Raw genomic sequence first — 22,371 nt, 5'->3', positions numbered from 1 at the left:
TCGCAAGCCCAGGCACGCTCCACGGCAGGCCGGCGCGCCAGTGCCGGAACGCCTCGTTCATGTGCTGGTCCATCGTCACAATGACCGAAGCCTTCACGTTGTCCGGCAGCATCTCTCGCAGCTCACGGCGGAACGCCTCCTTGATGTTCACGTCCTTGTCCGGCTCGACCCGCTGACGCGTGATTTTCTTGCCCGACATCTTGCCTTTCTGCAAACGACCGTGCAGCACGCGGTCGGTCAGATTGCTCAGATAGCGCTGAAGAAGCGGTGTCATGCCGCGCATAAAGAATACCCACACACGCCACGCCGGGCCCCAAAAACCGTTTCCAGGCCCACTTGGCACGCCGCCAACGTTGAACTTGCTGTACAGCATGTGCTTAAGGTCACGACTCCTCTTGATCTGCCGCATAGCCCGCAACTTGTAGCGGTACACCCCCGTCAGGACGCCGACGTGAGAGAAGAGGTACTGGGTAGCATCCGCCAACTGCAGCGCGTCAGTCGACCCTAACCGATACATCACATGCATGTCGATGAGCCGCTTCATGAAGCCTAGCAGCTCACGGATCATGTGAAACGCGGGGCCGAGCCGGCTCTTCTTGATCTCCTTCGTCGTCAGCGTGCGGGTCGGCTTCGCCTCGAAGTTGTAGTCGATATGCACATACGGCAGGCACTTCATGTTAATGAGCTGAACAAGCATGTTGTGGCCCTGCCGCATCACCTGAAGCCCCGCTTCTAGCCACTCCATGCGCGTCTTGGAAAAGTACCGCATCCCTGCCATTTTCTCCAGCCGGCGCTTCTCCTGCATCGCGCTCATGTCCATCGTCCCCGCCCCTTCAGCTGCTGTGGCGGCGGTCGCGGCACTGCTCCGTTGGCGCACGGTGTGCTGCAGGGAGCGCTTCACGTGGTGCTTGAGTAGCTGGGTGTAGCTGCGCAGAATCTTGTCTCGGTCGTCCGTCGTGAGCAGGTCCGGTGGGTCCTGGTACCACTTGTCGCACAGCGGCACATCGATGCGCCGCTTCATGCCTCCCTCAAAAGAGTTGTAGGGCGCCGGAGCAAAAAGCAGCGACAGGCCCGTCTTCGTGTTGGGCTGCTCCAGCGGGAGCGATGACAGAAACGGCTCAAAGTCGTCCGGCAGCTCTAACGGCACGTCCGCGGCGGTCTCAACGTGCTGGCCGCCCGCGCGATGCCAGGTAGAGGAGCACAACGCGGCCTGCGCGCGCGGCACGTCTGTGTAATTCTTCTCCACTGCTTTGATTGCGTTCAGCGATGGGTGGAAAGTAAAGCACGGTAGCTCGGGGTCGTCGTTCTCGACGCGCACGGTGGCTGGGTAGTGATACGGGGCCAGTTCGACCCCGTCCACCACTGAGCCATACAGAAAAGGGAAGGCAATCTGTCGCTCCGTCAGCATCGTGAAGCGCGGCTTGCGCGGATTGTCGCGGTGGATGATGCGACGCAGGTCGTTGAACTCCGTCCAGTCGTCGTCCTCGTCCTGCTTCACGCGAATGGCAGGTGGGGCCTCGAACTTCGGGCCGCGTGGAATGGACAGGTGCATCGCTTTGGCAGCGTAGAAGGACTTGAGGTCCCACAGGTAAAAGTAGTTGCGGTCGTCAAGCGTCGGCAGAATGGGTGACGCGTTGCGGTATAGCGCCTCCATCACATCAAGGTTGAAGTAGTACCCATTGGGCCGCCGAGGGCCGCGAATCTGGTTGGGAGCCACCAGGCGCGGAAAAGGGTCATAGAACCAGCCCACGATGCTGGCGTTGTCCTCCTCATCGAGATCGTCGAGCACCGGTGGAGGCGGCACGCGGTCCATGAGGTAGTCGGCAAAGTCCAGCGGCGGCTCGTTTTCGTCTCCCTTGTGCACCGCGCGCCTGAAGCCGCCACCTTCTTGAAGCAGCTCTACCTTGTTGGCGCGCATCTTCGTCCACATCGAACCCCACTGTGACACGTACAGCGGCTCCGCCACTGTGGGGGTGTCGTCCACGATGGTGAGCACGCCTCCGACGTGGTACACTACGGTCACGTAACGCGCCTCCTCCCAGGGCATTGGCATGTTTTCTAGGAGCTTGAGCAGAGCCAGTGGAATGTAGGGCAGCATACCCACGCACAGCTTGCGCTCCGATTTGAAGCGCTTTCCGCCGAGGTCACCATTGTCCTTCACCACCTTGCGGATGAACTCTGGCGGCATCAGGTCTTTCTCCCCCACTGCCTCCCGGTACGCCGCGCGGAAGCCGTATCGCTCCGTGTTCATGCGCTGCCATGTAAGGATCTGCTGCTTCCTCGACTCCTTCTGCTCCTCCTCCTCCATCTCCGCAAGTAGCGCAGGGTCGACAGTGGCCAGGTCGTCATCGTCCTCAAACCCAGGAGGGACCGACACGCTCATCCTTTCCGACGCCGTTCTGCGCTCCTCCTCTTGACAGGACAAGAGTGTCAAGTAAGCGTTGGACAGAGGTAGTGAGGGAGAGCAACTCACAGCAGCAAAACCCACAGTGAGAGAATGTGCCGCGTGCTGTCGGGTGGAGCTTGTCACACTAGACTTCTGCGCAACTCCACGAAGTACACGCTTTCCGTTCCCAGAGAGAACCAAGGCCACCTTTTCTTTGTGTGCCACACTTTTTTTCCGTCTGCCCTCCCCCCTTCGTCGAAACTAGTGCTTCGTAGAGACCACCACCAGTGACACTTCCCCACACACCTTTTCCTGTACCATGGAGCGGCCCGCCGTTCCTGCTTGATAACGCCCTTTTTCCCTTTTACTGTTATTCTGTGTGAGTGGAGACCAGTGCACGGCAAACAGTTAGGTTAGCAGCTAAGAGCCGTCAAGTCGTGAGCAATGACGCAAGGAGTGGGTGGCGCGAGGTCGCACGCGAGAGCAGGGAGAGCAGAGAGAAGGAGTGACGGAAAGAAGACAAGGAGTGTGGTTCGACGTGGAAGGGGAAAGGCACACAGAGAGAGAAAGAGCTGTGGGAGCGAGCTAGCGAGCGAGATCGCGTTGGCGCGAGCCAGAAGCCGTCATAGCCATGGTGCCTCAGTCGGGGCGGCGCACAAGTTTGCAAGAAGAAAGGCAGTCCCCCTTGCTATGTCGTTCTCTTTTCCCTTTTTTCTCTTCTGATTCGACGGCCTCCTCTTGATATGAGCAAGCCACTCGATTCGTCTTCTTCTCAGGAATACCCTTCCGCAACAAGGTCAAGGAAGAGAGAGTCGACACATCTTATGAACGCAAAATGATCGCCTTTTGTTTCGACCCCCCCTGTTATCGATGTTATGCTGCAGTGCCGGTGGTGAGAGAGCTCGAGCGATCCTGACGCCTTGGCGTCCGTTTTTTTTTCCGCAATGCCATACCAGCAATAGCTTCGATCACGTGCTCTGTGAATGTGTAACAGTGAGGCGGCTGCTCTTTCCGTTTCTACTTTTGCTGTATCCTTCCCCGCCGAGTGACGCATCGCTGCACACAAGCATGCGCAAGCATCGAAACGTAAAGCGTCTGTGCTCTCCCCAGTGGGCGATCGAGGGAAAGCGCAAAAGCAAAAGTCTGTACCGCTGTGACTACCGCTGTCTTCCTCGGTGACGTCCCTTCCCCACCTCACTGCTACTGGCAGCATCGTCACCACCAAAACGAGCAAAAAAAAAAACGGTACACCACCGAAGCCGCTTCCACAACGACAAAATTAAGAAACAGCAGCGTGAGCAGCGGAAAACGAAACGCGCAGGCAGGCATATGATGTACATGGAGAGAGAAGATCGTCGCATGCCGCCCTTCGTTTCCTCCTCCAACTACCTTCCCCTTCCCTGTCGCCATGTCACCCAGTCGGAGCCCGCACCCAGCCACGCGGAAAAGAGGTGTAACCGAGCAGCAACGAGCAATGAGAGAGGAAGCAGAGCAAAATGTTGTCGTGGATGCGCACAGACAAAAATCGCATGAATCAGACTTAAATTTCTGGGATTGCCTTGAACACGTAGGAGCTCGGCTTGCTCTTCTCGATCTGCACAGCAGCGTTGATGACATCGGGCCACCGCACCTCACGTTGGGTGCGGCGCTGCATGAATCGTAACGGCTGAAATCCAGCAAAGTTGCCGCTGCGGCTATAGTGGCTCTCGTAAAACCACTTTACGGGGCGGGACTGAATGCGGCGCTGCTTGCGATAGTCAGCGTCGGGTGTGTCCGGTACGTGTTCCTGGTACTGCTCCATGGAGGGCGTGTTCTCGACACCCCACTCCATGTGAGGGGCCCAAAATCGGAAGTCCGCCCACTCCTCCTTCCAGTACCACGCCCGCATCTCCGACATTTTTGCCGACCGCAGCGAGCCGTCAGGTTGGCGGATGACAAAGCGACGCCGTTTCTCGTTTGTCGGATCCAGCTCCAGCTTCTTCAGCGGCTCGTGACCGACATTCACGCCGATCTCCGCAAACATCCAGTTGTGCTCGGATTTGTTCGCGTGGTCGCGGTGCGGTCCCGCCCACACGGGCATCTGGCTGTACTGCTGCACTGGCTCGCCGGTCTTACCAATCATCTCAGGGAACATGCGCCGATACACGTCGTAGTTGTCGCCCCAGTAATCCTCGTAGTCTTGCTCCGTCTGCAGAAAACGATACGGGTCGTCCATCTCCCACACATTTGCGTAGCTCGCCTCACGGCGGTTGACGAGGTCGCGAAAGAGAAACTTGTCACTGTAAAACGTGATCTTCTGTTCTGCAAAACGCAGCTTGCCGTAGAAGAGACCCTGTTTGCGGGCCCGCACATCGCGAATCCACTCAAGCGCAAAGAGGCGCTTCGGCAAGGTCCAGTCTGGCTCTACGCAAGCGTCGTAGCATGCCTTGAAGTGGTGCCAGACGAGAATCTTCCGGACAAGCGTGAAGTCGAGACCATACATCTTCGCCAGCCGTTCCGGTGGCCAACGCTCCGGTGCCTTGCTCCACAGCGCAAACAGTTCCGGTCCTAGCTCATCTCGCACTTTGTAGTCCTCATTGATCTCGTATCGAAGCCTTTTCGACATGTCGAAGAACTCGGGCGTGCCCAGGGACGTCTGGAACCCGATGCGTCGCTCCAACTGCTCCTTGTTCTGCACGGAATTCTGGGTGAGCGCCTCGAGCCACATCAGGTCTACGTGAGTCATCACGGCAAGAAGAGGGCGAATTTTGCGATCAAAGTGCTCTCTCAGCCGCTGCAGCCCCTCCTCATCCAGAGACTTGAACCACTCGTTCAAGAACTGGATGTAGTCGCTGAACGTGCACGGGTAGCCAGCGTCACGGTCGCCAAATTCAAGGGTGCGCCAGCGCTCCTTTACAATTTGCTTCAGCAGCACCTCATCGTCCATGAGTCCCTCCTTCGACTTGTCCCATGTGGCGGGGCGCTTGCGCCCGCGGTAGATGGCAATCTTCTCAGCATTTGTTCGCCCAGGCAGCTTCATTAGCTCTACCGAAAGCACGTTTTGAAGGTACCACGCACCGAAAGGGTTCGCCCACCAGGGAATATCATACCGACGGTCTTTGAGGGACTGAGGCATGTCCATGAACGGCTGCAGTGCCTCGTCCATGTCTTGCGACCTGGATCGGTTAAGCCAGAGGTCCCACTGAGGCGCGTCGAACGACTTCATCTGGCTCAAGTCCTTCGTCCACACCTTCGGGTCACGCCACTCCACCGGTTTCGGAGGCTCCGTCAGGACATGGTGCTTCCACGACTTGCGCTCCCGGGGGCCGCGCTTGGTGAAGGGGTAGCGCCGCGCTAATACGCTACGCCGAAGCATTAGGGCTAGCTTAAAAGAACTCAAGGGAGAACCACCACGTTGGAGATAGAGGATGTGATGAGGCTGATGAAGCAGTAAACACTGATAGCGTTCGATCAAGGCACCGGACTTTTTCTGCCCTCAATTGGCAAGCGCTACGCTGCCCCCCCCCTCCCTCTCTTCCGGCCCCCTCTGAAGTAGCCGCGGAGAGAGGTGGTGGAGTGGAATGCTTAAGTGCCTGGTCGCTGTGCGTGAAGGTGAGTGCTCGCGTGTTTGCGTCCTGCTACGCACTATATGTCAACGGCTACCTGACGGTCTCCCCCTTTTCTTTCCTTGTATGTGCACTGTCCTCCACGTTTCGTGCCCATCACCTCGTAGAGGGCCCGCAAAGTGAGAAGCAGGAGCGGAGAGGGAGAGGAGCAAAGCAGGGAAGAGGCGTGGTGCACAGAAAAAGAAAGTGAACGGTGGGGAGCTACTGCTGCAGTACACGCGTACCAATAAATCCATGTATGTGGCATCAAAGGAGTCGAGTGCATCAACCGCACATAGATGATGAAGGCTGCGGAGGCGGCGATGAAGTCAAGCAGAGAGAGAAACAGAGGGGAAGAAAATCGGAGAGTATTTAACGAATATGAGCTGCCTGCAGCATCACACCTTGTGCGAAATTGCCAGAACCGCCCCAGGAACGGCTGCCCGAGAAAGGGGGAAGGGGGGACAGGTCAGCATGCACTGAATCGTCAGGAGGACGCAGAAAGGAAGCACGATACTTCTCCGTTTGCCTTTAACGTACACGAACATACGCATCGACCTCACTAAGAGCAGAAAAGAGGTCATCATTCCCCCACCCCGCACTTCCTAGTCCTTTTTTCGAAACTGCGGGACGCGCATTTAGCCGCATACTTCAGCGACTCTTGTGCGGTACTTTGATATCTAAGAGACCAAGTCTTTGGGGAGAAGGGGGTCATGTCGCAGAAAAGGAAAAGGGGGCAAAGAAAAATCGTCGCTGCCTCCCTTCTCGTGTTTCGCGCATGTTTGTGTGTATGTGTACGTTGTTTTCTTTGTTGTTACTATTATTCTGCGCATTGCAGCAGCCACAGTGTCAACCCGACATTAACATCGCAGAGGCTAAGGAGGAGGAATAGCACGCCTATAATCAGCACAGGATAGAGTAGACGTTGCTGGCATGACAATGACGGGATCTCCAGGTAGCCCAGGAAGACACTGTACAGATACGTGGTGGCTCCAATTGCAACAAGCGCGTTGCTCACCCATGGCGCGCTCATGACCGGTGCCAGAAAGTACGCGATCACCTCTGTCCACATGAAGAATGTGAAGTAGCCGTTGCAGTGCACGTCAAAAGCGTAGCGCCAGTCCAGGTCGGGGTGCAGGTAGTCCACGGCAGAATCGACGCCGAGAGCTGAAGCAGCCTCAGCCAAAGCGCCGCTCTGCGTGGATTTCGAAGATGGAGAGAGGTAGATCACCGCGACCGCACGCCATACACAAGCCATGCCTAATCCGCTCAGCACATACCATGTGATGGCGGCAAACACGGTGCCCAAAAGCGACCTTCTCATACCAAGCAGCAGCCACTGCGCGACCGACACGAAGACGACAAACAAGAGCTGCAGCATGAGAAAAGCAGGGTCATCACGGTAGTAGTGCCCCTTCGTCATCTTTCGGGCCCGGCTCATTTTACTCACCAGTGAGGGGTTGAGGCACAAGGAGTACATCTGAGACAGAGCCGAGTCTATCTCCATCTGATCCGCCTGCATGGCGCGTCGCGCAAACGGGGGCAGGCGCGATGTCCATCGCGACATCACAAACGTGCACTGCGAAAGCATTGAAAGGCCTCTAAATAAACGAAAAAAAAACGCCAGCAGGGCGCAAAGAGAAAAAAGCTATGCCCTTCCGCTCTTCCCTAATGCAACAGAGTAACTCACGCGAGAAGCAGATATGAAAAGCAAATGCAAAAAAAGAAAAAGGGGGAAAAGAGACTCACACTCAAGCTGCGTACAAGCACCACTGTAGATCACGTTGAGCAAGGCGCCGCTGTGAATAGGAAAGACAGCAAGTTCGCTACGCTCTATCGCAGCGTCTCATGATGAAAAAAAAAGCCGGCCAGGGAAAGAGCCGCAGAAGCATGGAAATCTAAGAGCTTTCCTTAGCCCTCCAAAGCGAAAGAAAAAAGCAACACCAGAAAGAGGGGCGAAGATAGGGAGACAAGACGGAGAGGAGATCAGGAGGCGTTTTCGTTTGTCACGCAGAGAGTATGATGCGCCCTCGAGAACCCCTACACCGCTGAATATGAGCACAGAAGAAGTCTCAAAGCATACGCACCATGAGGGAGACCGCGTTGGCAGCCAAACCGTCAGAAACAAATGAGTCGTGCACAGCGTCAGGCTGAGTAGAGGGCGTCGTCGCCAAGCAACGCGCCAAAGGCGTGAAAACAGCAACTGCATGCAATACAGGAGGCGGAGGCGTCCGGTAAGGTGTGCACATGTGACAAAGTGAAGAACCACTTGCGTGCGAACGCGATAGGCAAAACTATTTCTGTTTGTTTTGTTCTTCGAAGGTGGCAGGTATGCTTGCCTGTGCAGAGAACAGGGACAGAACAAAAAAAGAAAAACAGGTGACACGGAGAGAACATAATGTACATGCGCGATCATCTGTCTATCGCAGAGAGCGGCAACAGTGTCACCCTTTTTTCCCCAATTCGCGACAGGCCTCCATCTTCTCATCACACTGTGACGCTTTTCACCGTGTCGCACAGCAAAGCATTCTCGCGCTCCTGTTCTGCACCTCGGCAGTCGTTATTTTACATCCAGTTCCCGCGCAAGCAAAGACACAGCACGACGCAGCAGCCGCTACTCAATCCACACAGTGTCGGAGCCAATTGTGGAATTGAAGGTCTTCTTGAGAAAGGTGCTGGCGCGATAGTACTTGCCAGGATCCGGCGCTCCTGAAAGCGGCGCCACCTCGGTGAACCGCACATCGCGGCCCCAGTTGGAGTTGCCGTAGCGGCGGCTAGCAGGAGCTGTGTCACCCAACTCACAGTAGCTGCCTGGGCCAGGAACTGCATTGGTGCAGTGAAGAGGCGGACGTTCCGAGGCGCCAAATGTGGTGTTCACCGTAGACGACGGCTTCGGCCAGTCGTATCGCACATCATACGACCGGTCCTGCAGTGGAGGTGGCGCGCTCGATGGCTGGATCTTTCCTGGCATGAAAGAACGCAACTTTCGCTTGCTCGGGGACCGGCCGCTGTAGGGGTCTCCCGAAAAGGTGAGCGGCTCCGATTGAGGGTGATGCGACCACACCGGGCTGAATCGGGGTACTGTTGATCCAAACGGCATGGGCTCGCCAAAATACTGGTGCCGGCGTGGGCGTCGTGCGTCGTAGGTTCCCGGACCCGGCGTCGGCGCCGCCATCAAACCTGGAAAACGTTGGTAGGCTGAAACGAAAGCGGCAGAGCTGCTTCCGGCGCTCCGGCCAAAACGACGCGGAGCAATCTCCCCTGTGTACGCACCGGGTCCGGGCGCATCGCCCTCCTTTCCGTGGAAGAACCGAGAAGAGGATGAGCCAAAGGCTGAGAAATACTCGCGCGGAATCGTTCCGCCTCGCTCTGAGTCCATCCCTATCTCGTAAGCGCCGGGCCCAGGAGAATCGCCGAGGCCGTTGATACCACACAGAGATCTCTTGGTTTTCGTTACAAACACTGAAGAGGGCTTCATTGCGGCAAGCGATCGTGGCTCTAACAGTGGATCGTAGCTTCCCGGGCCTGGGCCCGCTGGTGGTCTCATTGGCTTCCGGCCACTGTACTTGGCAAATTCGGCCGCTTTCGGAAACCTGCGGTCTGCAGCGGCGTAGTTGGGGTTGTAGCTGCCGGGGCCGATGCTCCCAGCAAGCCCGCTGTCGAGTGCGCTCTCATATGGTCCAGAAAACGTGTATGATCTTGGATTCTTGCGGGTGATCCCATAATTCGTGACATCGTAGGAGCCAGGGCCAGGGGTGTCGTTGCAGTTTGCTGCGACAAAGCGAGAAGATTCCGACACAAAGGGCTGTGACCCCAACCCGAAAGTCCGGCTGTTCGGTGCCGCGAGAATGTTGTATGCACCAGGCCCAGGAAACTCGCGGTCGGCAGACAGGAGATTCTGTCGAAGACTGGTGCTGTTGAAAGGTGCACGACTAAAGTTGGCAACGGCCCGCTTATCTAGATCGTAAGACCCCGGTCCTACAGACGGCCCTGTTGTCTCCCTCACTTGATTCTCCTTGGCTCGGAGCAAGGGGAGTTCCTCCATGACGGGCAAGGGCACTGAGGCGCTTGGAAACCCGACACAAAGCGATACCGGAGCAGCAAAGATATTGTTTTCCTTAGTGGGGACTCCGCAAGGCAACGGTGAGGAGAGCAAGAAGCACAAGGTAGGGTGACTAGGTAAAGGGAAAAAAGAACGGCTGCCGCAGCTTATCCTTTGGGAAAAAGCGACGTGACAGATGGAAATTTTCACAACAGCTAGCCCTGATTTCTTTGTTCGCCCGGAAGAAACTCCACTGCAAAACAAAGGTTTATCGACGCTGTTTGTCGTGAAGCATGCGTAAAATATGCGATGATGAAAAAGATAAAGAGGCGCAGAGAGGTGAAGATTAGCATTCAGAAAGTCAAAGAAATAGTCATCATTGGAAATTGATGTGCTCATTGTCCTGTGAGGCAGGCATAGCTTACGATAAGCAGCGCTCAACAAGTAATCATTGAATTGCAACAAGGGTTTACAAAAAGGTGAAGACACTCACGAGAAGCGCACAATATCATTTCGATAAGAATTTTCTGACCCACAATATGCTCCGAACCTCTAAAGCTGTAGAGCCGCCCATCAGCATGTGTTTTTTTTTTTTTTCCTTCGCGCACTGACATCAAACTGTCTAGCTTTCCCCGGTGTAGCAAGTAAAGGTGCTGGCCTTTGTCTGCGGACTTCGCATATCATTTTCTGTTTTGTTTTCCAGAGTTTCACTTTTTTCTTTAACTGAAAAAGAAAAAAATGGTGGCTCCAAGTGCCACTCACAACACTAACTGCTGACTGGTGTATTTGGGTAAATTACGGTAACTCACATTTGGAAGACACAAAACTAGACACATCCGCTGGCACCACAAAAAAGTCGGCCACCTTTCTCAAAAGCAGAATACAAGCCTTCGTATGATCTTCTTAGCGCCTTACACAAACATCGGGGTGACAGCAAAACTTCAAGCTAGGAAGCTTATGAAAATGGACAGAAAAAAGAGTCCGACCACCACAGCCCAAGTTCGGTACGACGCAATCCAGCGCATCGACAGAGGACTGAAAGGACGAGAGGCGCAATCTGGACAAAAATAGCCCCCGGTTCCGTGCTGCAGGCAAAACATGTTGCTGTCTTCCGAAACCACTTGGCCACACACGATGCACTGCTGCGCTGCACTGCTTGCTCCACTGCACGTGACAAGCCGCTCTCCGTTCGCCCGACAAGGAAGCCCTCTGCAACAGCTGCCATAGACTTTTTCACAAATACTGCACTCCCAAATTGCTGGCTCGCACGCGTGGTGCGTGCAAGCGTAATTCTTGGAGTAAGTAAGCCACAAGTTGTGCCCATGATCGCACTTAGGGATTACGCTCGAGTAGTATTCTTCCAAACTCTTTGCGATGAGAGCATCCAAGAACCTGGAGAAACCTAGCAGCGCCGGTATTTCGTTGCGCAGGCTCGTTTTCAACGCTGCGTCACGATTTCCAGGCACGCGTCCGTTTCGAATCGGTAGACGCAAGCCTTTTGCAAAAACTTTCTGATTTCCTTTGCCACCTCTAAAAAAATGTAGCTTCTCACTCTCTGTGAGCGGTCGAACAACTGTCATAGTGGGCACCGAAGCAGATTTGAAATTCTTAGGTGTGGCCGTCTCTGAGGCTCGCCACGTATCCAAAAACTGTGTGATTCGCGGAAAGACGCACTCCATCAAACTAAGTGTCTCTTTCAACTCGCTTCGCATCACCTCCGTCGTGTCGTCGTTGATTAATCGTTCCAGGGAAACATATGCTCGAGCAGCAAGGCTGCAAGTCGTGTTGCCGTGTAGATTCGGCAGCTGAATACCACCATCACTGCCTATCCAATCCAAAACAAAATGACGGGCTAGCATCTCAGCAACTGTATGCGATGGCGGCTGCGATGCGTTGATTTCTGCAAGAAGGGTTACCACGGGGTCCTGACTCAACAGTAGAAAACACTTTTTCAGGACCTTTGCCCCAGCATCCGTCATTGAGTAAACAAAAGAGCTTTTCACGATCATGTTCAACACATCAACTGCGAGAAAGCCAAAGGACTCGAAATGTTGCGCTACGTATTGCGGCGGGGCCATCTGCTGCTGCTTCTCAAAAGGGTTCATAAGCACCGCCCACAGCTCAAGGCAATACGTGAAGTGAGAATTTTTACAGTATGGCTCTAGTTCCAAAGACAAAAGGCACTCGCGCAGAACCGTCAGACAATTCCTGTAAAGCGTTTTGCGAATGTTCTCAATATCAGCCTGTGCTTTGGATAAAGAGCTTACTGAGTAATCCGATGGAGTGATTGCTGAGCAGTCCATGAATGGAGAGCTAGTGCTCTCTTCTGACATTGCGTAGACCATGCGAGTGTAGAGCGGCACCACGAAAAGAATCTGCGCGAGAGTCTCTGGATTTTTGCATGAAAACCTATCGTTTTCGCCAACTGGTTGCAGCAGCTCCCTATGTGCCAGCAGCTCCGGCGCCAAAATCAAAACTGAAGCAGTAGCGTCATTAGTGGTCCAATTTATGTCTGCAATGCTTCTTTTGCTGCTAAGGTGACGGGAAAGAGTTGCCGAAACGTATATCTGAATATATGATTGCAGTAGCTGCGCGTAGAAGGGCATGTCGACAGGGATCGTCTTGTAGAATGCAGAATACAATCCATCCTTTGCTCTCCACATCCAGGCAACGATATTTGTTTTTTTTCGCCACGCAAGAAAGTCAGCGCTGTTTCGCTGAACCCTTTTCATGCCGAACAGTAGAAGACGGAACAGAAAATAGCCCATCGGCAGGCATGGCAGTGACGTCATTACTTGCTGCTGGCTGGACTCTTTTCGCGTGACTACCGGCGGGTCCCAAAATGGTACAAGCAAGATGGGATGGCAGCGAGAGCGAGGCAGTGCGTACAGATTCGAATCCGCGGGCTCACCCATTAGTTTGAAAAACTGTGGGTGCAAGGCTACGAGGGGCAAGTCAAGCAAGTAAAATGAGGAAGACCGCGCAGCGGTTGAGTTTTTCCACCCCTTCTTCAGACGGGCACCGAATGTAGCCGATGGGGTCGAAAGCGCCTCCAACGTGGATATGAAAGTAGAGCTCGGATGAATCAGGCTCAGAAGCGTCACCGCTAAGCTCTTGGTCGGCTCAAGATTCGCGTAATCCATCCAGCACATCTCCTCATCCTCTGCGAGGTACTTCTCGCAATAGGAACCAAAAAGCAGATCGCAGAACGTTACGAAGCCATTGCCTCCAAAGAATCTTCCAAAGAAGGCCTTTGTTTCGGTACTGAACGGTTGTAGCGGGTAATTTACCTTGTCAAAGTACTCCACAAAACCCCTGATTTGCTCTTCAGCAGCAACATCTCTAAAATCCATCATCTTTGCATGATTCGAAACGGCACCGTTTCATCGGCGACTGCTTTTTTTTTTTTGCTTTGAGCACTTCACAAAGATCAGTGGGCAAGAGGGAAAAAGGGAAACAGAAGATGAAAGCGAGAAGGTGGAGGATAATTGTTTGAGCTGATCCGGCGGCTTGAGAGCACAAGACAAGTCCCATTATTGCATACCGCACGACGGGCAGGATGAAGAGGGACATATCGCAGCGTCAGGAGGCAGTACCCACTCTCTGGAAAAGTCAGGGAACCTCTACCCTTGCCAATACAAAATCACTTCTAGTGGTGACAGAGGGTGATGCCTGCGACCTAGGGGAAGTGAGGGCGATTTGCCGCCACTGATGTCTGCGGCCGTGTCCTGGATGGCATTGCATTGAAATCACATGCGACAGTGAGCCCGTCCGCACCATCCGTATGATTACGTAGAGTCTTAGCGGAACCGAAGCTTATCTCGCCCGGCCCTCGCACTGTCCACTGGTGTTGGGGAGCCTAAGCCATGCCGAGCGATTTAACATGTGGTATCTGGCGATGATGGGAGAAGCTGCGAGGAGACCTGAAATGCGGGGGCGGGGAGAGTGTGAGGCAGGGGCCGTGCTCGCAGGACTGAGTGCATTGCTGCACCGCGTATCTATCGGCTGCTTCCCACGACGCGATGAAGCCTGTGACGGGCCGGGGATACAATGAAGCTGAGCCACTGTTGTATGACAGAATGAACACACGGCGAAAAAAAATTCTTGTGTCACTGTGTTTCTTTGGCCAGCTTCCTTTTAGAACAGTTTCTGAGTTTCGCGGTGTTTTATCGAAGTAAGTTAGCGCGTCGGAGGCGGCTTACTCACACGGATTCAGTGCAACCAGTAGTTGTAACCTTCTGCGAACAGCGCTGTCCATGATGCTTCATGCGGGATATTCCACTCCTTGGCTCGCAAGCCTGGTATTGCAGTTGGCGCTGCGTGCAGTAATTGTGCCCAATGTTGCGGAACCCGCCACGACAGCTCGGGAGGGGGGGCGGAGGAGAGCGTAGACTACTAGCTGATCACCACCCCCGCGCGCACCGCTGCCGCCAAGAAACGGTGTGTGATATTTTCCCCTTGAATTTATTTGAAGAGAGGGGTCGAATATATTTAATACTGTAAGCATGAGCAAATGCCGAAGAATGGTACATCAAGCACCAGATTTTCGTATCTCCATGTCTTTTTTTTTTCGTGCGCCGGAATCTTGTGCAATGCGAAGGAGAATAACGCAACAGAGGTGTCGACTTGTATCTTTTTCCCTTCGAAGCATGGGCACTACTACAGCCTCCATTGTTTTCTACCCGAAAAACGAGTCTGAAAGGATTCGGTTCGTTCAGCCACCATCGCCACGGCCTGGAGCGAATGCAATGCAATTTGATGTGGCCAGCTTCTTCGTTTGTCCGCTGTGTATACCGCAGCTTTTCTGAATGAAAGCAGTCAACGCATTTTTTTTTCCTGACCTCCAGCCGCCTTTATATGTTGGACCCCTGCGCTGACTCAGCGCAGCTTCTTTATCCCTACGTACTCTTTTCTAAGCAGCGCTTCTGTCCTTTGAAAAAGCGAAATGACAAAAAAAGGTTCTCCTGCCGGCGGGTGACTTCGTAGAGGACGACGAGGTCGTGGTTCCTTTTTAAGTCCTCGAGCAGCTGGGAGTAATTGTACATGTCATGTGTCCTGGAACAAGAAGGGTGACGGTATCGCGACCGCCTTTCACGACTTCACGGGCTGCCAGACATATATGGAGGTGCGTGGCCATAACTTCATCATTAGGAACCCATTTGACGAAGTGAATGTAGTAGAGTACCAAGGCCTGTACATTACCGGTGAACGCACGCCAAAGTACATTCGTCTAAGCCAGAAAGTTTTTCAGTTCACTCGCCACTTCTTCAACCATAATCTTCCCGTTGCGGCCACTTGTCACGGAATCTAGGTTTTCGTCGCCGGAGGCGTGACAGAGTCGCGCACCTTAACGTGCTACCCTGCAGTATCGCCGGGAATGATAATCGCTGGAGGCAAGTACAAAGAGGTTCTTCCCACCGAGATGGTCAAAGATGGAAGCCTGATCACGTCTCCGGCGTGGTCGGGTGACTAGGCGCTTCTTCGCGGTTTTTTTGTGAAATGCTGGTGATCAAGATTAGCATGTGAAACACATACGTGTGAGGGCGGGATAATGCCGCTTTGTATGAATGCTTTTTCGAAAAGCATGGAACAAGTGGAGGAGTCCTTATAAGCCTTCATTTTCTCTTTTCCTTGCCGTCTAACGACAGCCTTTGCTATTATTCTCTCCAGTCGCTTTCTACTTTGCAAGAATGCTGCACTTTCAGCATCAACGTGGGTAGAGCTGACGCCAAGAAAACAGGCACCTGAGAGTTTTCTGATGCTTTCGTCCAAAAATAGGTCATTACGAAGTCTTTGAGAAAAAAAGTCGCTACGTAGATAGTTCCGCTACAGGTACAATTGCGTTAAGACAACGTTTAACTCTAGCCTCGATGGCAAAGACCAGATCTAATGTTCGGTGTGTCACTCCACGTCGATTTTCCTCTGCTTCCTTTTCCAATTTTTTTTTTGCGAATTTGGTGCTCTTTTGCCACAATTGACACAATCGGCTCCTTGGTTTTTTCTCGCTCATTCAAGGTTGACTACTCAGTTGAGACATTACCATCTGGCTTGTGGGGAGCTCCACGAGACTAGGGAAGAGCCATGTCCTTGAGAAGGAGGCTGGCCTTTCAGCCTGATATTCTAGAATGGCTCATGCAGCAGAAGAACCTCGTGCGCGCGATGCAAAAGGAGCGCTACAAGATGGAAAAGGGATTTGTCGCATACACGAAAGATTTAATTGATTTTTTTCGCTCGACAAGAACCTCGAAAAGTGAGAAAGGGACTCAGACCTCTGAGCCAGCAAAGCAGGAGAACGCCTCCCGTGCCTTAGAGCAGTTTTACGAATCAGAGGAGCTGATAAAGCGGATGAAATGGAAGCGTGTCACGTGGGATGAAGAGGCCGATTACACGAGCTTTTCCAAGCGGATCTTGGATAACGACTCCATGTTCAAGCGCACCACAGCATTCTCTTTCTTGTCTATTCACGTCGTGAAAGACCCTTGCAACACCGATCTCGTGAACATCCCGCTCGCAGAGAAAACGATTGCGACTGGCACTCTCACGAATTGGCTGCTACAGGAACGGGAACCAAAAACCGTGGACTTGTACCCTGTTCGCGAAGCATCGGAGCGCCGTAGTGCTTTTCACGTGGACTGGACCTCGGGTGCCGTCAAGATTTTAGATACGGCTTCAGCGCAAGAGATTTTAACATTTTTGTCGACTGTAGCGCCTCGTCTGCAAGCCGTACAACTGATGATGGAGGCCCAGCAAGCTCGGCAGGCGGCCGACATTGAAAAGGTGCGCGTTCGAGTGGGGGCCACGCTGAAATTCAACTCGTATGAGACGAGTTTTTGGGATGACCCCAAACGGAAAACGAGCCCTGACTTCGTCAACCCTGACGAATTGGAGCAATTCCTCTCAGGCATGCTTAAGTCCGCGTTTCTGTACCGCTGGTTTTTAAAGGGGCAGGAAATCAGAGTGATACCACCAGGTCGTCCTTACTATCTGGACATGGAAAAGAAGGAGATTCAGGTTCCCGCCAATTTTGCCGAGTACAACTGGCTGAAGGCCCACTCGCATTTTGAGGGAGTTGAAAAGGTTGCTGATAGTTTTCGTAGGTTTTGGTGGTTTTGGTTTTGTTTCGGTATGATCCTTGTTGGAGATGTTGAGTTGGTTTAGCGGATCAGTCGCTTAACCCCGCCTCTTTCTTTTTTGTCTGTTTCCCTGGTGGCAGTGCGAGCGAACATGATGTTTCTTCTGATTTAATGGTAATAAAAAACTCGTCGTTACAGTCACAGCAAAACACAGAGCAAACAGAATAGTGCCGAGAGACACAGAGCCAAAAGAGAACGTCTTTGCTCAGGTATGTAGATTCGATTGCTCAAGTAGGACGAAAGGCGCGTACGTGATAATTACCGTGTCTCTTGCTCTTCATCCCCGAAGGCGCTGCCCAACTACAACATTTCCCGGATGTTGTTCTTCGTTATGCATCCATATTATATGTTTTGGCATGCTGGCACACAGTTCCCATTCTCTTTCGCGGAAGGTGCTCACAGCTTCTTATCCCTTTTCCTCGCTCTGTGGCGTTGGTACACTACTTGAAATGCAAGTGACCACGGTACGTTTCTCCACTTGCGTTTCTCGTTTGCAAGACTTTTTCCTTTCAGGATTTCTCTCGCAACTTCTTTTTGACAATGTCGCGTTCAACCTTGATGAAAGAGGCGTTTGAGCTGCTGCAGCGTGATGGCAAGATTCCAAAGGCTTCAGTTCCAACAGCACTGAGGGCAGCAGGGCTCAATCCAAGTGAGGAGAAGATCAAGGAAATAATGGTGACAGCGACTGATGTGGACATGGCAGGCTACGAGGCTCTTGTGGAAAAACATGACGACAAGATGGACACGGCAGAGGCAGTGAAAGAGGCGTTTCGTGTCTTCGACAAAGACTTGGACGGGACAGTCTCGGTGGCCGAGTTCCGGCATATCATGACCACTATGGGAGAGAAGTACCACGAGGAAGAGTTTCGCGAGCTAATTCAAGGATTTGAGGATAACGGTGTTATCCACTACGAAAAGTTTGTAGACAAGATGCTTGCCCCGTTTACGGAACACGGGAGTGCAGAGGATGCTCACTAATCAACACTTCATCTTTATCGCAGGATGCACCATACGAATGCGTTTCTCTCTCAGCTTTGTTTCTGTTTATGTTCACTAGTGGTTCCATCAACCCCTTCCAAAAAAGCAAAACAAACAAAAAGGATTACATGAGTGCTAGGGGCAGGTTAGGTGTGGATGTCCTTCGAGAACAAGGAAGCCTATATACAGCTGCACAGCGCGCTCATGTGCGAGTATGTCTTTCCACTCAACTCGAAGTCTACGTTCGCGAACCGGCAAAACCCTTAGACTGCCTGGCGCAGCCATGAGCTTCTTCTCTAGCGATTTACTTACCTTTATTTTGTTCGATTCCCTGGCCTTCGTTTTTTCTTTCTATTTTGGTTCTGCAGCTCTTTTGCTCAAGTCCCAATGTGTCTGCACAGTGGTCTCAGTTCGTCTTTAGTGCTCTTCATTTCTTCTTTGTTTGTATGCCTTCGCTGATACCACGTGTTTACTGAAGCTTGCGCTTTTTGGTGGAGAATGGTCAAGATCAAGACAATCAGCCGCTCCGAGTTGGAGTGGACAAAAGATCGCGCGACGGAGGTGCCCAAGGTGAATCGAAATTATGATCCGAAGTTTAATCCCATGGCAAAACAGGTAGAGTTCACACGGGCGGTGGTTGCTGCCAAAATGGACCGTATGTTTGCAAAGCCTTTTGTGGCTGCGCTCTCGGGCCACCAGGATACCATTCAGTCGATCGCTACTGATATTGCAAGCTTGTCCACCGTAGCCACGGGCTCTGTTGACGGCGGGCTAATAGTATGGGATGCGATGACGCGGAAGCAGCGTGCGGTCATCAACGCACATCGACACTCTGTCGACGGCGTGGCCATCTCGCCAGATGGCGTCGCTTGCTTTAGCGCTTCGCGTGACAAAACAGTGAAGATGTGGGATTTGGACTTCGACCCTGGTGAAGAGAGTATTGAGCCGGTGGCAGAGTTTCTCGGTGAGTTTCCCTTCTCCTCCATCGATCACCATTTCCACAAGTCGTGGTTCGCCACGTCGTCGGACGTGGTGAACATCTGGGATGTCAATCGCACGCAGCCCCTCCAGCGGTTTTCTTGGGGGGACGACACGGTGTCTTCCTGCCAGTTTAACAAGATTGAGACCAATTTAGTCGCATGCTGCATGGCAGATCGCGGTGTCTTCCTGTACGACGTTCGCAGTCAGTCCGCCCACAGCAAGATTGTGATGGAGATGTGTTCAACATCACTTTCGTGGAACCCGATGGACCCGAACGTGTTCGTGACGGGAAGCGACGACCGCAACTGCTACTTATTCGACATACGCGTGCCTGGACGTCCGCGCAATGCGTTCCAGGGTCACATCCGTCCTGTCACATGTGTCGACTTTAGTCCGACTGGCACCATGTTTGCCGCCGGATCGCAAGACGCCTCGTTGCGCATTTGGGACCTGCACCAGACATCCAAGTCTGACTCGATTGAGATGTTCCACACGAAGCGGATGGCCGGCGTGTACGCGGTGAAGTGGTCTCCCGATAACAGCTACATTTACAGCGGGAGCGAAGATGCGGTGCTGCGTGTGTGGAAGTCCGACGCCAGCAAGCCGATTCGTCCACTACGCGGCCCAGAGAAGCACAAGTTCAACTATATGCGCTCTTTGAAGAGTAAGTACTCCAACTTCGTCGAGGTGAAGCGAATTAGCAACCAGCGCAATGCACCCAAGGCAATTCTGCGCACTTCACGCCGTATCAAGAAGGCCGAGAAGCGCGAGGCAGTGAAAGAGATGTCGCGCATTCACGGCGACAACGTGAAGCCGCTGGCGAAGCGCAAGACCTACGGCTACGTGGAGTAGCCAATCCGTGGAGCCCGACACTGGCACACATTACGCTCCCCTACGTGATCGAATTTTGGCTTGCTTTCACAGTTCGCGGCCTGTCACGTTGCTCGCTGTCTGGGGGCTCAACAGCTTACTCATGTGATCATGTGTATGCATAGGTGACGGGGTTTATTCGCTAAACAAAAAAAGAATGATTCTTTGGCGTGACCTCCTAATGCAGCATCGCCTTCACGGTTTGCGCAAATATCTCTTTACTCCTAACCTTGCCTTTTTTTCGCTTAAGTGTCTGAAGTGTCCTTCCACTTTCTTTGTCTTGTCACTTAGTGGCCCACGTCTTCCTGTTCAACACACCAGAATCTTTTTACTTTCTGGCCCGTTTTCCTCGCTTGCTGATGCGCCCTGCAACCCTCTGCAGTTGAACTGTTCAGTGCCCAGGAAGTGGAAATTGTGCGTGTGTGTGTGCGGCGACAACGCTGGAAACAGTTGAGCATGGGAAAAGATGTCGGCGGTGCCGGCGTTTTGCTTAGGCTGATCCACAGGAGACGTGTTTCTCCTCCCACTCGCCGGTTCATTTTGCGCCATCCTCGTGCACTGTGTCTTGTGCTCTCCGACGCAGCTTCTCTCTTTACCAACCATGTTCTCGTTTCCTATTCCTTCTTGTAACCACCCTCCAGAAAGTCTAAGTTGTTTCCGTCACTTCCAGGTGCGTGAGGACGTGCACACGACATCGCGGAGCAGCGTCAACACCTCGCACTATTTCTTGCACCTTCGGCACAAGACGCCGCACAGCCTTCACAGCCACACACGCACACACACACGCACGAAGAAAAATGGTGGGCGAACAAAGGGACACGTTTGTGGTGGAGTACTTCGATCCACAAGCGAGCCTCTCTCGCACATACCAGTTTTGCTACTTTACAGACGACAAAACGATAGAGATGTACAACCTCAAGACGAAGCGCTTGTTTTTGAAGCGCTGCGCCTATCCGTCACTGAGCCCGAACGAGCTTTACGTGGGGGCGACGATCAACGTCTTTTCCCGTCCCCTTCGCATTATCGACTATGGCGACGACGCAACGCGCAAGCGGCTTACAGCGAACTCCGGTGAGTGCATGATTACCGTTGACATGCAGCACCATAGCGCGGCAGCGGGCTCCGTAATTGAGGCCCTGACAACGCAAGGCCTGCGGATTACGTTCATCCGCTTAGTAGAGCTTTCGAAGAGCCTCGCTGCCCGAGTTGCATCAAAGGCGCAGCGGTGCCTAGTTGTGCTTGCGAGCGGCGCCGGAGCCCGTGAAAAGGTGGCCTCGGTGGCGGCTTCTTTTTCCGCCGCCGTGACACAGATTTCGAGCGAGAGTGCTGTGCAGGAGCTGAAGGAGGCAGTCATGGGACCTGGCGAGTCCACAGCGGCGCTGAAGAACTGCGCCGTGTGCGTCATCAAGCCACATGCGATCACTAGCGGCCATCAGGGTCCCATTCTTCATCGCTTGGTCGAAGAGGGGTTTTACATTAGTGCCCTTGGCTCTTACCAGCTGACAGTGGCGGATGCCGAGGACTTTTTAGAGGTCTACAACGGAGTTCTGCCGGAGTACAAGAAGCTGGTGGAGCAGATGTCGTCCGGCCCGTGCTGGGCCGTTGAGGTTTGCGCCGAGAACGCCGTGCCGGCGCTGCGGGCGGTGTGTGGCCCGCAGGACCCGGAAGTGTGCCACGTTCTTTTCCCTCACACGCTCCGGTCCATGTACGGCGTGGACCGCATCCGGAACGCTGTCCACTGTACCGACCTGGAAGAGGATGGCCCCCTTGAATCAGAGTTCTTCTTTTCTTTGCTGCAGAACAAGCAGTGATCTGCTTATCGCAAGATGACTGGAGAAGGGGGGCGAGCTGTGTGTCGGGACGCCAAAGGCACGAGAGGGGTTTACGCACTGGAATACTCATCATGCCTTGTCTCTGTATCCCACCCTCTTTCTGCTCCTCTCGAGATGCACGTGCTCCGGCGACAGCCAGGACGTGTCCAGCGCACGGCATTCCTGTTTCGTTTCCCCCCCCCCCTCCCTCGGTGCTCTTGGATGTAAATAGCCTGACGCGCGAAGCGCAAGCTGATTGCAGGCTACTGTAGGTGACGGAGGCCTACTCCTTTCGCACTGCCTCTTCAAATGCTTCGCAAGAGCCGGCACATTTTCTCCTGTGTGTGTTGATTCCTTTCCCCCCTTGCCATGTAAGAACAAAGGTGTCTTATCGCCAAGCAATAATGAAACGACCAAAGATGTGACTTCTGCAGCTGTGCTGCATAGGTGTGTAAGGTGTGCGGCCTCGTCTGCTTCCACGGTAGTGAGCAACGGATGCATTCCCCGGAGCCACTGCACGAAAATCACACACACACACACACACACACACACACAGGGGTCGGTGATGGGGGAGAGGGGGGATCAC

At 53.4% G+C, this 22,371-nt stretch overlaps 9 protein-coding genes and 1 pseudogene across 9 annotated transcripts in view, besides 1 other annotated feature; 5 read left to right on the top strand and 5 right to left on the bottom strand.

The window, feature by feature from the left end:
* LDBPK_354000 (PRP8 protein homologue, putative) overlaps positions 1–2,383 on the bottom strand; it is a gene marked incomplete at both ends in the record, with an annotated part of 7,284 nt that extends 4,901 nt beyond the window's left edge. The window contains one exon of the mRNA XM_003864930.1: positions 1–2,383. This exon is cut by the window's left edge and continues 4,901 nt beyond it. Coding sequence (XP_003864978.1) covers positions 1–2,383 — 2,383 coding nt within the window.
* A 1,543-nt stretch (positions 2,384–3,926) lies between these two features.
* On the bottom strand, positions 3,927–5,741 carry LDBPK_353990 (hypothetical protein, conserved; the record flags this gene model as incomplete). Its single annotated transcript, XM_003864929.1, has 1 exon — positions 3,927–5,741. One exon carries the CDS (start codon positions 5,739–5,741, stop codon positions 3,927–3,929), a length of 1,815 nt encoding a protein of 604 aa, XP_003864977.1.
* A 1,049-nt stretch (positions 5,742–6,790) lies between these two features.
* On the bottom strand, positions 6,791–7,561 carry LDBPK_353980 (hypothetical protein, conserved; the record flags this gene model as incomplete). The annotated part of the gene is made up of 1 exon (XM_003864928.1): positions 6,791–7,561. One exon carries the CDS (start codon positions 7,559–7,561, stop codon positions 6,791–6,793), a length of 771 nt encoding a protein of 256 aa, XP_003864976.1.
* A 1,023-nt stretch (positions 7,562–8,584) lies between these two features.
* LDBPK_353970 (hypothetical protein, conserved) lies at positions 8,585–10,015 on the bottom strand (the record flags this gene model as incomplete). The annotated part of the gene is made up of 1 exon (XM_003864927.1): positions 8,585–10,015. The coding sequence occupies one exon, from the start codon at positions 10,013–10,015 to the stop codon at positions 8,585–8,587; it is 1,431 nt and encodes a 476-aa protein (XP_003864975.1).
* Positions 10,016–10,953: 938 nt separating this feature from the next.
* Positions 10,954–13,368, bottom strand: LDBPK_353960 (hypothetical protein, conserved; the record flags this gene model as incomplete). Its single annotated transcript, XM_003864926.1, has 1 exon — positions 10,954–13,368. The coding sequence occupies one exon, from the start codon at positions 13,366–13,368 to the stop codon at positions 10,954–10,956; it is 2,415 nt and encodes an 804-aa protein (XP_003864974.1).
* A 1,589-nt stretch (positions 13,369–14,957) lies between these two features.
* Positions 14,958–14,990, top strand: LDBPK_353950 (annotated as a pseudogene).
* Positions 14,958–14,990: a sequence feature.
* A 1,154-nt stretch (positions 14,991–16,144) lies between these two features.
* On the top strand, positions 16,145–17,170 carry LDBPK_353940 (hypothetical protein, conserved; the record flags this gene model as incomplete). The annotated part of the gene is made up of 1 exon (XM_003864925.1): positions 16,145–17,170. The coding sequence occupies one exon, from the start codon at positions 16,145–16,147 to the stop codon at positions 17,168–17,170; it is 1,026 nt and encodes a 341-aa protein (XP_003864973.1).
* Positions 17,171–17,703: 533 nt separating this feature from the next.
* Positions 17,704–18,123, top strand: LDBPK_353930 (calmodulin-like protein; the record flags this gene model as incomplete). The annotated part of the gene is made up of 1 exon (XM_003864924.1): positions 17,704–18,123. The coding sequence occupies one exon, from the start codon at positions 17,704–17,706 to the stop codon at positions 18,121–18,123; it is 420 nt and encodes a 139-aa protein (XP_003864972.1).
* Positions 18,124–18,621: 498 nt separating this feature from the next.
* Positions 18,622–19,956, top strand: LDBPK_353920 (hypothetical protein, conserved; the record flags this gene model as incomplete). Its single annotated transcript, XM_003864923.1, has 1 exon — positions 18,622–19,956. One exon carries the CDS (start codon positions 18,622–18,624, stop codon positions 19,954–19,956), a length of 1,335 nt encoding a protein of 444 aa, XP_003864971.1.
* Positions 19,957–20,771: 815 nt separating this feature from the next.
* LDBPK_353910 (nucleoside diphosphate kinase, putative) lies at positions 20,772–21,785 on the top strand (the record flags this gene model as incomplete). The annotated part of the gene is made up of 1 exon (XM_003864922.1): positions 20,772–21,785. One exon carries the CDS (start codon positions 20,772–20,774, stop codon positions 21,783–21,785), a length of 1,014 nt encoding a protein of 337 aa, XP_003864970.1.
* Between the last annotated feature and the right edge of the window lie 586 nt (positions 21,786–22,371).

Source organism: Leishmania donovani, chromosome 35 (genome assembly GCF_000227135.1).
Source record: "Leishmania donovani BPK282A1 complete genome, chromosome 35".
Taxonomy (NCBI): Eukaryota; Euglenozoa; class Kinetoplastea; order Trypanosomatida; family Trypanosomatidae; genus Leishmania; species Leishmania donovani.
The sequence above is the reverse complement of the archived record's forward strand: the minus strand, read 5'-3'. Positions and strand labels throughout refer to the sequence as shown.